Source organism: Chanos chanos, chromosome 1, assembly GCF_902362185.1.
Source record: "Chanos chanos chromosome 1, fChaCha1.1, whole genome shotgun sequence".
NCBI lineage: Eukaryota > Metazoa > Chordata > Actinopteri > Gonorynchiformes > Chanidae > Chanos > Chanos chanos.
The window spans coordinates 1,166,025-1,180,129 of record NC_044495.1 but is presented as its reverse complement, the minus strand read 5'-3'; the positions used below and the strand labels follow the sequence as shown (position 1 = coordinate 1,180,129).

The window sequence follows — 14,105 nt, the reverse complement described above, 5'->3', positions numbered from 1 at the left end:
AGTAGTGCTGAGGTTTTGAAGGTCCTGTCAATGAAGAGTAACAGTCTAGTCTAACTCCACAGCTCAGCTGTCCCCGCAGGATTTCAGTTTTCAGTGTGTACACCTAGTCAGAATTATTTCTGTGTGTGTTTATATATGGTTGTGTGTATGTTTATGTTCTGTGTGTGTATTTTCTGCTTATGTGTGTGTGTGTTCTGTTTGTGTATGTTTGGTCTGTGTATGTCTGTATATATGTGTATTCTGTGTTTGTGTGAGATTTCTTTCTGTGTGTTTTGTCTCTGTACATGCCAGTGTCCGTAATATAAACATGTGTACCAGTCAGTGTGTTCTATCTCTGTGTATATATATATATATATATATGCGTGCGTGCGTGCGTGTGTGTGCGTGCGTGCGTGCCAGTGTCTGTAATATAAATGTGTGTACCAGTCTGTGTGTTCTATCTCTGTATACATATATATGTGTGTGTGTGTGTGTGTGTGTGTGTGTGTGCGTGCGTGCCAGTGTCTGTAATATAAATGTGTGTACCAGTCTGTGGCTGCAGAATGACCTGACAGACCAAACAGATGAGCAGTGTTGGGTCCCCTGTCGTCCACAGTCAGGGAAGATGAGTCTCTGTTTACTGTACACACAGTCAAAGGTTCTGCATGACTCCACAGCCCTCACACTAACTGCCCTTTGAAGTGGCCAAACAGACTTATTGTTAGCCTAAAAGATTAAGACCGCAGTGGCTTTTTAGACTTTCCTTAGTCTCGGTGAAGTGGCTGCAGTGGGAAAAGAAATGTCTGTGGTGTGTATGTTAGTTGATTGCACATGTTGCAGAGCGCTAGAAAACTCGGTCTGGTCCGACTGTGCTATCATAAGCTCAAACTAGCCCATAATTGCTTTTCCATACTTTTTACAACATGACACTCTCTGGAAACTATGCCATTCATAACAGCCAAGACAGAGTGGAACAAAAGAACAGGGGGTGGCCTGGAGCAGTTTGAGTGACAGCTGGGCTGACCTGTGGTGCGCTGTTAGACTGGTTTTGAACGAGACGACCGCTGCGGTTCCTTGTGGTCCTTGAGGACCTTTGCCCTGTGGTTGCTATGGTGCTGAACATCTCTCTCTTTTCCCAACGAACGTCTCTCTCACTCAGACACACACACACACACAGAGTCGTATATGAAAGCGTTCAAAATAGCACAATTCAGAATAGCACAGTAGCACACACACACACACACACACATACACACATACAAAGTCATATATGAAAGCATTCAGAATAGCACAGTAGCGCACACACACACATACAGAGTCATATATGAAAGCATTCAGAATAGCACAGTAGCACACACACACATACACACATACAGAGACATATATGAAAGCATTCAGAATAGCACAGTAGCGCACACACACATACACACATACAGAGTCATATATGAAAGCATTCAGAATAGCACAGTAGCACACACACACACACACATACAGAGTCATATATGAAAGCATTCAGAATAGCACAGTAGCACACACACACACACACATACAGAGTCATATATGAAAGCATTCAGAATAGCACAGTAGCACACACACACACACATACAGAGTCATATATGAAAGCGTTCAAAATAGGACAGTAGCTGTACATCGATTTATTGCAAAATTTCTGGCAATACGATACATTATTTTACAAAAATATTCTTATATCCTAAATGAGACATCGTATGTACAGAGTGGATTCAGTCAATCTGTGGACACTAGATCCAACCTATGTGTAGACAGCTGATTGTGACACCAGGAGAGCCGTGGCATTGTCTCAAGACTGTCTCGCAACAGTTTTAAACGCAGAATGATGTTTCAAGTGGTGCAGTTCCATTCACTTTGCACTCTAAAAACTAAAACTCTTTACTGGAGTGATTTTCAAGGTAAACCCTCAACTGTGTGTAACGGCCATGAATTCCCAGACTCCAGTCCTGCAGGGGCACTTAGGCTTATGACTCCTCTGTGAATGATCAGTGTGTTTCATCAGACATAAGTTTCTCCTCTGTCGTATGAGCTTTCAGGTTTCAGTTACTTCTCCTTCAGCCTTCTGATGGTCATATCTTTATCAGTTTGTGTATTAGCTCCATGGCTTCTCATCAACCCACTTAATCTGCAAAAAAAAAAAAGCAAACTACTGTGGAAGGTCTGTTCAGCTGAATGCTCATGCTGGTATTTGCATAGGAGCCAAGTCTCTGTTTAGGACACAGTTTCATGGTACTCTCTTTCTCTGGCTCTCTCTCTCTCTCGCTCTCTCTCTCTCTCTCTCTCTCTCTCTCTCTCTCTCTCTCTGTCTCTGTCTCTCTCGCTCTCTCGCTCTCTCTTTCTCAGACTGATGTCAGACAGACATAAGGACAACAACAGGATCCGATTGTACGATGACAGAATGTTCTTCAGTTCTATTCGAGTGTTTTTTTTTAACTTAATCATGTGACCAGAAAATCTGTAAACTAACCCATAACAAGCCATTTTAAAGGGCTTACTTTTCACAGTCATTCTGTCCAATGTCTGAAGGCTAATGGAAGTGTGCTTTTCCTCTGAGATCTTCCCTAGCATCCCGTTGACTTCTTTCTGCCTGAGTTGTTCCATCTCATTCACATCCAAAAAAAAAAAGTTTTAGAAATCATGTGAAGCCCTTCACCCCCCTATATGTAAACCTCTGTCATGTTGTGAATCGTTGTTTTTGACGGAGGTGATAAAACTGTCTTTGTGAGCATATGCACACAGATATGGTGTATGTGAGGGGCATGTTGGCCAGGACCTCGGTGTCAGTGGTCAGGGGTTTGACGGCAGTGGCCGTGGTGTTTCACTCACAGAACAATATGAGGCTCCGTTTCGCCTGGCACACAGAATGGCACTCATACCAAACACAATGTCACTCTTTTATTGGCGGAAAGTTCTCGTCTGCTGGATCAGGCACTGAGGACAGTGGCTTAAATGTTTGATTTTCCATCGTTTGGGAGTAATCCTCATCATCTGGACTTTTATTTCCCTCTGACTGAGCAGCCCCGTATGGCCCCGTGCCTCCGAAACAATCCCAGGGAGTGTCATTTCAAGAGCCTGGACTGAGGCAAAACTCAACCTCTTAGCATCCCCTCAGAATAAAAAATAACAACCACAACAACAACAACAACAAAGACTGAACGGTACTTTCAGATTGTATGAGTCAGATATCTATGGGTGCATATTTATCGAAGCAATAAAAACAATGACCAATTAGAAATTTTAAAAAAGCAATTCAGATAGCAAAAAAATGAAACGAAAAAATAATAGATGGAGAATTGCACTTTTTTTTTTTTTGTTTTTGTGACAGGGAATCCATGACATGTTTTGAGTGAGGCTGTGTTATGTAGCTGTCTCTATGTGTTGTCTGGTGACAGAGCGAGGTCTTCAGTGGAAAGTGTTCGGATTGGGTCGTATCATCATTGTAACTTTCTTTAAGGAGTATGCCCCGCCCCTGAATTCCGCCCAGTACACGCCGTCTTGGTATCGGCTACGGTAGTGTCCACCGCGGTACCATACGCCGTTCAGGTTGGAGTGTGCACAGGCATTGTACCACCATCCTCCTTTTTGGTAGTGGGCACAGTTACCTAAAGGAAAAGAGTGAAGACATAATTTACTGATGACTGCTCGGCCTTGGTCAGGCATTTCTGATACCTCACACCAAAGCAGTGCCATTCAAAACCAAACCAACTCTGTACCACACAATGCTGAACCTATATACTGATATGTTTGCATTGAGGAATGTCTGAATCTTGGAAAAGACAGCTCTAAATCCTGAGCGCAGAAAAACCTCAGAGGCATTTGGTTTGGCCGGCCATTGTCTGTCCCATGGGCCGCTGCGCATGTGCCGCCAGAGATGGTTCTTTAATCTGCCCTCACTCTCTTTACTTGTGGCCTTAAATTGTTTTGCAGCACCATGGAAACATGGGCTTTGTCGTTGTTGTGTCAGACTGTAATCAGAGTTGGAGCAGGGGCCGGGAAACCCTGTTGAAATGTTCTGTGAGCCATTGACTCTCCAGAGCGACTTAAGGACATGAACTCAGCTGTCACTCAGTGTGAGCTTTTTTTTTTCCCCTAAACGAGACACATTTTACTAGTAAAACCGTCCAGTGCTCTGTCTCTCAGAATGACTTTAAGAGAAGGAACCATAGTGTGTAGGAGTGTGTTTCTGTGTCTAAATCAAGTAGATAGAAAATTCCTGATTGTTAGTCTTAAGCCTGATTAACAATTCAGATTTGAGTTTATATGCTAATTTAATTTGTTAACTCTTTATGTATTTGTCTCCAGAGATCGTAGTCTGCTCCTGTCCCGTGATCCTTGTTGTGTAATGTGGGCTATTACCTGTATAGACATCATGGTCTCTGTCCAGGGTGGTAAACTGCTTGCCGTTGTGCCATGTGAGGGAGTCTCCAGCATTGCCATGGTAACGCCCCACCCTCAGCTTGTAGAAGTCGGCCTCGGACTCGATGCGGAAGCTGGCGTACTCGGCAAAGGTCTTCCTGCCTGACCAGTCTTCCAGCGTCACCAGCAGTTTGTAGTTGCCTTGGTTTGTGAGCCAGTAGATGTTTTCCAGGCCTAGCCAGTACTCACCATCAATGTTCCCAAAACCTTGCTGTGAGAGTGAATGAGGAGAGGGTAGTTTTAAAATGTGTAAGCATGAGCGCACACACACACACACAGATACACATGCACACGCGCGCACACACACACACACACACACACACACACACACACAAGTTCTCTTAGGCAGGCTGCTCTAAGCTGTTAACAGTTGAAGGTGAAGCTCAAGAGTTTTCATTAATGGATAACAGACAAGTTCATGTGTCTCTGTATGAAACACTAAAGCTCTTGAACAAAACTGGACTATTTATTTCAACAAGGAATGACTTAAACAACTTTACCAACGTAAATGGCTTGACAGATTCTCTGTGTAGCACACACACAAACACATGCGCACACACACACACACACACACATACATACACACACACACAGACACACACACACTCACACACACATACTCACACACACACACATACGCGCACACACACACACACACACACACACATACGCGCACACACACACACATACACATACACATACACATACACACTCACACACACGCACATACGCGCGCACACACACACACACACACATCTGCACATGTTTAGCTCCTCTATCCTCTTACCATTTGGCAAGTCCTCAGTGTAGAGGCATATTTAGACTGTAATAGACACTGAAAAGTAAGAGGTTTGGATGTGATGGGTGCTGTTTGAGAGAGCAGTGGTGTAGTGTAATTACAGGATGTGTTCTAGGCGACCCCTCTCAACACCCGGGATTGACTCAAGGGATTGGGCTCTTAATGAAAGACATACAGGGATTGAATCGGGAGGACACACACCACGTCAGCATCGGTCATATCGTTTGAGACTGGACTTCAGGTTGTCCTGCCAGTGCTAGGGTTTATGTGTTTTTGGCACCATTATGTGTTTTTGAGCTCAACACTAACAGTGGTACAGGGTATAAATTTCAGCCTCTTTTTCATGTAACTGAATGTGCTCAGTGTTTCTCATCTCCAGGCCCAGCAACCTAGTGAACTGCACAGTGTCGCTAAAGCCAAAAACCAGCATAACTGCTTCATGAAGCCAGGTGCTCAGTAATCAATAGATAAGTTGAATCAGGTGCGGCAGTGCTGGGCCAGGGCTTAAATGGGCTGTTTTCTGGGTCTCCAGGACTGGAGTTGAGAAACACTGGCTTACAACACATCAGAGCATAGCTGAGGACCAGGCTGAACCATGTCCATGTATAGTCTGTCATGGCTTCAGCATATCGTCATAGAAGTGTGTTTTTAATATCATGATGGGATGTTCTGCAATGGCGTTCGTCAGCATTAGGTCAGCATCTACACAGGGAGTTGGAAGGGAAGAAACTGGGGAAACGTGTTTTGTGTTTGGAAAGCACGTTCTCGTGTTTGGAAGTGATAGCCAGCTTACATAACAAAACAGAAAAAGAAAATGACAAAGGCTTTCCAGTTTACTTATTCAATGTTCCCAACAGCATCACGTGTGAATCCTTCTGAGCAAAGCAAAGGGAGTTTTGTATATATGTGTGTGTGTGTGTGTGTGTCTGTGTCTGTGTGTGTGTGTGTGTGTGTGGCTGACTGCGTGAAATTTCTTGGCCTGTTGTTTTGCTCAGTGTTAGAGAGACTTTTGTGTTATGTCAGTGTACTTCTCAGGGTAGCAGCCCTGTTCCCATATCACTCAGAGTGATCTAACACAAAGGGAGAAAACAGCCATGACTTCATGCCTTAACTTTACAGTCATTTAAAACAACTGTTTTTCTGTATGTTTTTAGCTTAAACAGAATCAGAATAAACAAACAGGTCTCTGTAATATCCAGCATGGTTTAATACGTTTAAAAAGACATACTAAAATTTCATAAACTACTATAGCCTAATTCTCAAAGACTCTCCCTCTATGTGCAATTCTGTGAATCTGCTCAATCACACACAGAAAAGTTTCCAGAACTAAAAAGTGTAAAGTCCCTGACACAGTGGGCCTTGACCTCCAGAGGGACCACGGTGGTCTTATCTCAGTCACCCCAAGCACTCAACGCAATAATAATAATAATAATAATAATAATAATGATAATAATAATGCTCATTAAGATTCATTACAAAAACATGGAATTGTACTTGATTATAGGTTTGTCTAGATATTTACATTTGGTCTGTTTTAAAGTGAGTGATAATAACCTGCTTTGTAAAAAGACCCGTGTTTCCACTTTCTGTGTAATGTAAGAAAGGACAGAGAGAGCAACACAGGCCCAGACCTTGTAAGTCTCCCAGTTTCTAAAGAAGTTGACGGAGCCATCTTGTCGTCTCTGGATGACGGTCCAGCCACCGGGGTCGTGCCTCTGGTCACACCACACCTGCATCAGACGGTTGGCATTCTGGGGTTTCAGCAGGTACATGCCACTGCTGGTGTGCCCGTCCTCCAGTGCCTGGAGACAGTCTTTAAATGGCCCTGCACAGGACCACATCAGAGCCATAATGACAAACAGTGAGGAGAAGAAGAACAGACAGATTTGTTGTGGATTTGAGTATTGTTGCGTCCCAGCTCTAGGGGTAAAAGTGATGGAGACCATATAATTACCAAAAGATATTTGCAATTTTATTTACACCAAAATAAAAAAAAAGAAAGGGGAGAATAGTGTCGGGCTTGCCAAGGCCAAAATAATAAACAAAATGAAAACTGTTTTGGAAAAAATCTATCTATTTTACCAGAAAAGAAAAGACAAAATAAAGACAAGCACTACACTGGCCCCCTATCTAACCAAAAAAACCAGGAGAAAACGATAAAGCCAAAAATGGCAGCTCACCCCTACAGCTCCCAGGACGGCGAGAAGAGCCTGTGTAATGAGATGAGCCCATAGTACTCATCTCAGGGGCTATATGTTGTACAAGCACTTGACCCCTGCATCACTCACTTTTGACCCCTGCATCACTCACTTTGGTTCATGAACTCACACTGATCTAAACTGCACAGTGCATTTGTTAAAGCTGGTGATTTAGTGCAGGATTAATGATTCATTTTCTGTCAGACTTGTGGCCTTAATAAGTCAGATACGTTAAGTTAATTGCACATTTATATCCCAGATGTTCTAGTACTGTTGTAATCAAGGTGTCACACTGTAAAAATCTGCATGGAATCAGTTTCTCAGCAGTCCCGGGGGGGGGGTGTGAGTGGGGGTAGGGCTAGTGATCTGAACAGAACGCAGTGTAACGTTTACTACATGAAAAGACATCTCCTAATATACCAACAGCGAGCGAGAGATTGGACCCTGACTCCCGCAGCATACTGTGTGTTTTCAGGGACTCCCAATTATTTTTCCCCTCCAGGAAAACCTCTCAGTAGTCTCAGGCTTGAGTTGATTTTGGCCACGCTTCCAGTAGGAGAAACTGCCACCGCTGGGCTTGAGTGAGCCAAACAAAACAGAGGAACATGGATGTGAACGAGAGAGCGCTTTGGCGCTACGCTAATGCTAAACGTAATGAGCGGCAGGTCCGAGAGCAGCTCTCTGAGGCGTCGTGTCGTACGGACAGGCGACCGAGCGCCGAGCGCCCCCACAGTGGGCAGGTGTTTCACAGTTTCACTGTGTCACTTGACCGACCTGTAACGAAGATTAAAAATGGTCCGATTGGCTCTGCTGATGACGTTAGATTTTCATTTGGATTGATGATGATTGATGCTGTCCAGATTCATTTTCTTAACTCCTCACCAAACTGAACTGGCACATGATAGCTTGTTTTCCCCTCTCAACTTTTCGTGTTTAACCGGACTGAGTTTCAGGGGGTGTGCAGTCATCACTGCCAAACTCTTCAAAAGCGATCTGGAACCTTCCATCTTAACCTGAAAGCTTATGATGTTGTTTTCATGAAGTGTCCTAAGACATACACCCCCCCCCCCCCCCACGCCTCTCTCTCTCACTATCTCTCTCTCTCCCTCCCTCCTTTTCAGCCTTCCTTCTCCCCCTTCTTCCAACACTAATGAAAGCAGTTTTATAAATGTATTTCAGAGGACTGAGAGGATTAAAACTCCAAAGACACCAATCTTAACCTGCCAATGAAAACTGCTACATACGAATCTCATTTGTTTCTCTTTCATCACTGATGAGCTGCTGAGGTTTATAAATCATGTTCCTCACTTCCCTGGCACCTCTTGTCTCCTCTCCCAGTGATCTGAGGCTTTATTTCATCAGCTGGTGTTGGGCACTTCCCTCTGACTGCAGGAGTGTTTGTATTTAACACCATGGTTCTGCCTTTACAATCAGAGCAATTTCCTAGTCTTATAACAAGCAGCTCCAAATCCTCTCATTCCACAGAGTGCTGCTCAGATTTTCCTGACAAATTACAGCAAATTCATCTGACACTCAGTTCCAGTCTAGCTGCTTGTGTAAGTCTTGGCACAGAGTGAGCCCTATACTGTGTTCCAAGGCTCTCAAACCTTTAGGGTGGTTCTGAGAGTGTAGTGGTGGGCATAGCTCTGTTCTCTGACATCACATGGCACAGATTAATGTCAGGGGCTGCTTGGACCCACTGAACCACTCCTACAGATATTACTTACGAGGATGATCCTGCTTTCTCAATGCTCACGATGACTGCCTGCACTGATAGCATTACAAAACCATGAATTATGCCCATAAAACACCAGGGGGTCATCTTTATTTGGTTTTCCCTAGGATGGCCCTCATCACAGCAAAGTGCATGGGTATAGCAATAGTTGACATTCAGCCAATCAGTATACGGTACTGACATGTCTCAACCAATCCATAAAATGTACTCAAATGTCTCAGCCAATCAATGTACCGTACAGCCAATCAGACACAGTACTGACATGTCTAAGCAACTGCAGTCTTGCGGTTAAAGATGTTTTTGGTGATGTTTCTTGTTGTTATGACGAAGAGCAGCTATTTAGTCTGGCGCGTTCAGTCTGTGCTGGAGACACTAGAGCATTTGGTTTATTTTGGTGTAAATTGCTTTGGACACTGAGTATCATTATGTAGGTGTAAGAGTGTTGCAGTTGGCAAAGAGCTCTCAGAGATGATCATTACCAGAGAGATGAGATTTCACCAAAATTTATGGTGTAATGGAAATGGTGTAATGTCCATTCTCTGCCCAGAAGTTAGAAATATTACACATTTGTAATGTTGAAGTGTTCTGAAAACTATTGACTATGATTATCCGTGTGTGGGGCTGAGATGACACTGTTTGTGCAGAAAATTATTTTCCCCTTTCTCTCTGTTTGGAATGCTTGTTTACCCATCGTCTCATAAATCTCCCTCAAGCCCAGGAGTCACAGCAGTCAGTGTGAGTTAGCCTAGCACACTCCTCGTCCTGCACTCACGGAGCTAGACCCTGGCATTTCCATATTACAAACTGCATAGCACGTTGCACAACAGAGCACTCTTCACCTGACTGTAAACACACATGATCACAGATGTGACACAGCTATGATTTTGAGGCATGAGTCCAGGACCCACCTCTGTACTGCAAGACTCCGCCCCAAGCAGGTAAACCACTCAGGATGCCCTGAGATACTGTTTCTTTTCTTTTTCTTTTCATTCTCTGCAGCTTAATCTATGCACTTCCCCAGTGCATTTCTAAGACACAGAGACACACTGCGCCCGAGCCCTCTGTTTTCACCCACCTATTATCGAATCAGTCAACATACGCCTATATGCCCCATAAACACCTCCACATGCCCTACATAGCATGCTCTTCATTCATCTAACACAGCCCTTAAGGAACCAGCAGATTTCCGCTCCGCTGTTTAAGTCGAGGAAACACAGCCTTTTGGCATGTCACATCAAACCACTTATTATCGTTAGAGCCCCTCTGCGTGACAAACGGCTTCCTTTGTCTGACTTTGTTCCTCATCGACAGCTGATGGTTTTGAGTCTTTCAGAAGGGCTGTTGAAACATATAAGATCTACAGACAGTCCCTGCTTAACAGTGTTCAGAGAGGGTGTGGTTGGTTTCACAGTCTGACTGCCACCAGTCAAATGTAATGATATAAAGCTTTGTATCATTTGACAAAGGCATTTCTCTTGTCCTGTTTTTCAGGCTGTCTAAACCAAGATTCGGGTTTTCTAAAACATTCTGTACATACATCCAATGTATAACCTGTTCACCCCAAGATAATGTTTATTTTGTTATATATAACGCACTCTACAATATTGGGATGTTCTATCCCACCCACAAAGATCTTTTTTCCCCAAAGTCCTTTTACTGTTTATATTTAATCTTTCCTCCACTCCCTTCAAAGGTGAATGTGTACTCAGACGCCTTATTCCTGCTAAAAATATTGTTACATCAAAGTGTGTTTAGCTAGGCCTTAAGCCAAGCTCCTGCTGAGTACTGTCCTACAGCTCGGACAGGCCTCACAGTGGCACAGAATGAGTGGAGAGTTGTTCCTTTACAGTCATGGTAGTGGTCTAATGCATGTGTTATGGAACTGGTGTTTTCTTTGGCGCCTGCACATGCTCTGATCCGGAGAGAGAGAGAGAGAACACTTAAGCAGATGCATTCAGTGAAAATTTACGATCCCTAATGTGAGAATAATGATTAAAGTTGTAAATCTGGAGGGGGGGGGGTTGGAGGGAAGAGAAGTGGCGTACGCAGGCAGTCAATCTCTCGTTCATTCCTCCAGCCACAGCTGCCTGTATTAACACTGTGTTCTGTCACCTCATTACATTCCACAGTGTTTGTGCCTTTCGCTTAATTGTACGATTGCGCCCTGGGGCATTAAGTGATTGATGCCGAGTATTTTATTTTGTGTGTTGTGGGTTTTGTTGAGCAGTAGGAGAAAGTAACTCACCTGAGGGCTTATCTGTGGTGGATTGGCTGGGAGTGTCGGAGGGCATTGTGGGAAATTTTGGTGGCATGGCCTTGGAGTTCTGGTCACTCTGTATTTCGTTGGTGATCTGATTGCCGTTGTGGCGTGGGTTGGTGGGTGGGTGGAAGGGCCTGGCAGGAGCCGGAGGTGGGGGTGGAGGCGCCCGCGGCTGGGCCGGCACATGGGGCATGACGGGTGGCTGAGGACGGACGACACGTCCAGCTCCTCCGCTGAATCCTCCCCTGCGGCACTGCTCCTCCAGCTGCCCAATCAGAGCACTTTGGTTGCTGGCCAGAGTGGCCAGATGCTGGTACTTGTGTTCCAGGTCACGGTAACGCGCCGCCAGCCGCTGCATCTCGGACGTGTGGTTCAGCACACGGTTCTCCAGCTGGGACACCTCCAGTGCATTGTCCCGTTTGCGGATAATCTCGTGCAGCAGTTGCATGTAGAGTTGCGTGACGCGGGCATTCATGTTGCGTGACTCCTTGCGTAGGAGTTTCACCTCATTCACCACACCGCCGTCCACCTCCACCAGCTGCTGCAGCGACTCAATCTGTCCACGCTGCTTGTGCAGCTCCCCGTTAAGCAGCTCTAGCTCCTGCTTGTTGACGCGGTTCTCCAGCAGGGCCTCTGGTTCCTTGGAGTTCACACAGATGGCGCCAGTTGCTTTCTGCTGGGGCACTATGAAGGTGTAGGAGCATTTGTCTGGCTGCTGGGCTGCGGAAGAATCCACTGAGCGCTTTGTCCTCCCGGCGTACAGGAACTCCCTCTCCAGCTCCTCATCTCTACTCTCAAACACCTGGGGCTCGCCCACGGCAGCAAAAACAGGCTTACACGCCAGAACCAGCAGAATGAGCAGGGTTAACTCCATACTGACACTACAGAGGTCTGTCTGCACTGACCTCTGAGCAGGACACACCTGTGTGATAAAGAAAGAGGGATTTAACAACAGAACTCAGTTTACATCCTCAGTTTCCATTCCCACATCCATGAAAAAGAGCTGGAGGAAACCTCAGGTACTGCATGATTTGCTTGCTGACTCGCTGTCACGGTCAGGACCTTAAACGATGGTCCTGTCTGATGGTACAATATGGGCACAGGGTCAGCGGTCACGGTCTGTTATCTGTTCACAACATTCACACAGCACGTTCTGTTTGGAAACGGTGAACGTCTGGGCTACCCCAGTTTCTTGATATGTTCTGCTCTAACAACATAAATAAACTCATCTTCACCACAAAAATGTAAACCAGCACTTTTATACGCCAACACTTGTTTGAAGACACAGGATTGAAGTGTGACGGGAGCAGTGTTCTTTGAGCTCTGCTTATTGTCAGCATATAAACACACACAACATGGACCTAAATGAGCCAGTCTCTGATGGAGTCTTAATGTCTAACTGACCCCAGTCAGGAACCCTTAAGCATGTCACTAATATGTTCTATACAAGCTCCAGCTTGATGAAGGTGTAGTTTGGGTTAATTATGTGAATTTGTGAAATGAGATAATCTTTCGCTTCTCTGACATACAGATTTAACCATCGTCCTGTACATCCCCTCACCTAAGTCAAGCAGTAGAGTCTCTACATGGCCCTGTGTCTGTGTGTCCTCCTGACCCGCCCATACAGACATGACCTAGCACACACCTTACCTGCCCAAAGCTACGGCTTTACCTCTTTACCACATACAAATCTGCTTCTCTTCTCTAACAGCAATTTATTCAAGGGTCTCACAGTTAGGGCCAGTTTCAACCAAACGGCAAGGGTTAAGGCTAGCCAAACCAAACATTTAGTTAGCGGTGCATTGACATATAAAGACAGAGCTTTCATTCCGTTTACTAACATGCTGTTCCAGGTTCATTAATCTTAGATTTCCGGCGGTCTCCATTAGTATATCATATGGTCATCTGAGGATGATAACCATGTTCTACCCAAACCCACAGGGATTGTTTGAAAACGTGTGTGTGTGTGTGTGTGTGTACATATATAAAATTCTATCAGTTCTGTACATCACATTCTAATGTCTCGCTCCACCAGCAGTGTCTGAACATGCAGTGTTACTGCTGAACATGCAGTGTTACTGCTGAATGACAAAGACCAGGCCATGCTGCTCTCCTCTGTGCAGTGACCTCAGTTTCTTACGCGGTCTGTTTTTTTTCTCTCTCTCTCTCTTTTTCTCGACCTTGAAATATTTTCTGATTTCATCAGAGATGTTAATGATGATGATGCCTCCTAACTAGGTCACGGGAAGAATTGACATCTCTGGTTTGGAATGTTCTGATCTGGCAGATGGGAGAGGCTGGATCAGGAACAGGGCTGGGTACAGGGGTCCAGCCAGGAAACTCCCTCTTTTACTTTGTCTCAGAGACATCTCAAAGAAAAGTGCTGAGCAGCTTCATCGTTACTGAACTCAACAGTCCACTCAGTGAGCGCCTCCTAATGCCCCTCTGCAGCACACACACAAACACACACGTACGCATACAGACACACACACTCTGACATACATGCACACACACACACGCAAACACACACGTACGCATGCAGACACACACACTCTGACATACATGCACACACACACATGCACACACACACGTACGCATACAGACACACACACTCTGACATACATGCACACACACACATGCACGTACGCATACAGACACACGCACACACACACATGCACGTACGCATAC

The 14,105-nt window shown here is 45.0% G+C and overlaps 2 protein-coding genes across 6 annotated transcripts in view; one reads left to right on the top strand and one right to left on the bottom strand.

Annotated features, from left to right (window-relative positions):
* Nucleotides 1–14,105, top strand: part of LOC115812840 (ras-specific guanine nucleotide-releasing factor RalGPS1) — a 99,835-nt gene that overhangs the window by 38,637 nt on the left and 47,093 nt on the right. The window lies entirely within an intron of this gene.
* On the bottom strand, nucleotides 3,412–12,291 carry angptl2a (angiopoietin-like 2a). Its single transcript, XM_030769040.1, has 4 exons — nucleotides 11,403–12,291; nucleotides 6,856–7,049; nucleotides 4,366–4,636; nucleotides 3,412–3,611 (listed from the first exon to the last, which is right to left on the bottom strand). Exons 1-4 carry the CDS (start codon nucleotides 12,289–12,291, stop codon nucleotides 3,412–3,414), a joined length of 1,554 nt encoding a protein of 517 aa, XP_030624900.1.

What these genes read in the sequence shown, in the direction of transcription:
- angptl2a (XM_030769040.1), bottom strand. Translation starts at nt 12,291, where the DNA reads ATGGAGTTAACCCTGCTCATTCTGCTGGTTCTGGCGTGTAAGCCTGTT. An exon ending in GAAACTGGGAGACTTACAAG is followed by an intron (nt 4,637 to 6,855) that starts GTCTGGGCCTGT and finishes TCACTCTCACAG; the next exon opens with CAAGGTTTTGGGAACATTGA. An exon ending in AGACCATGATGTCTATACAG is followed by an intron (nt 3,612 to 4,365) that starts GTAATAGCCCAC and finishes CTTTTCCTTTAG; the next exon opens with GTAACTGTGCCCACTACCAA.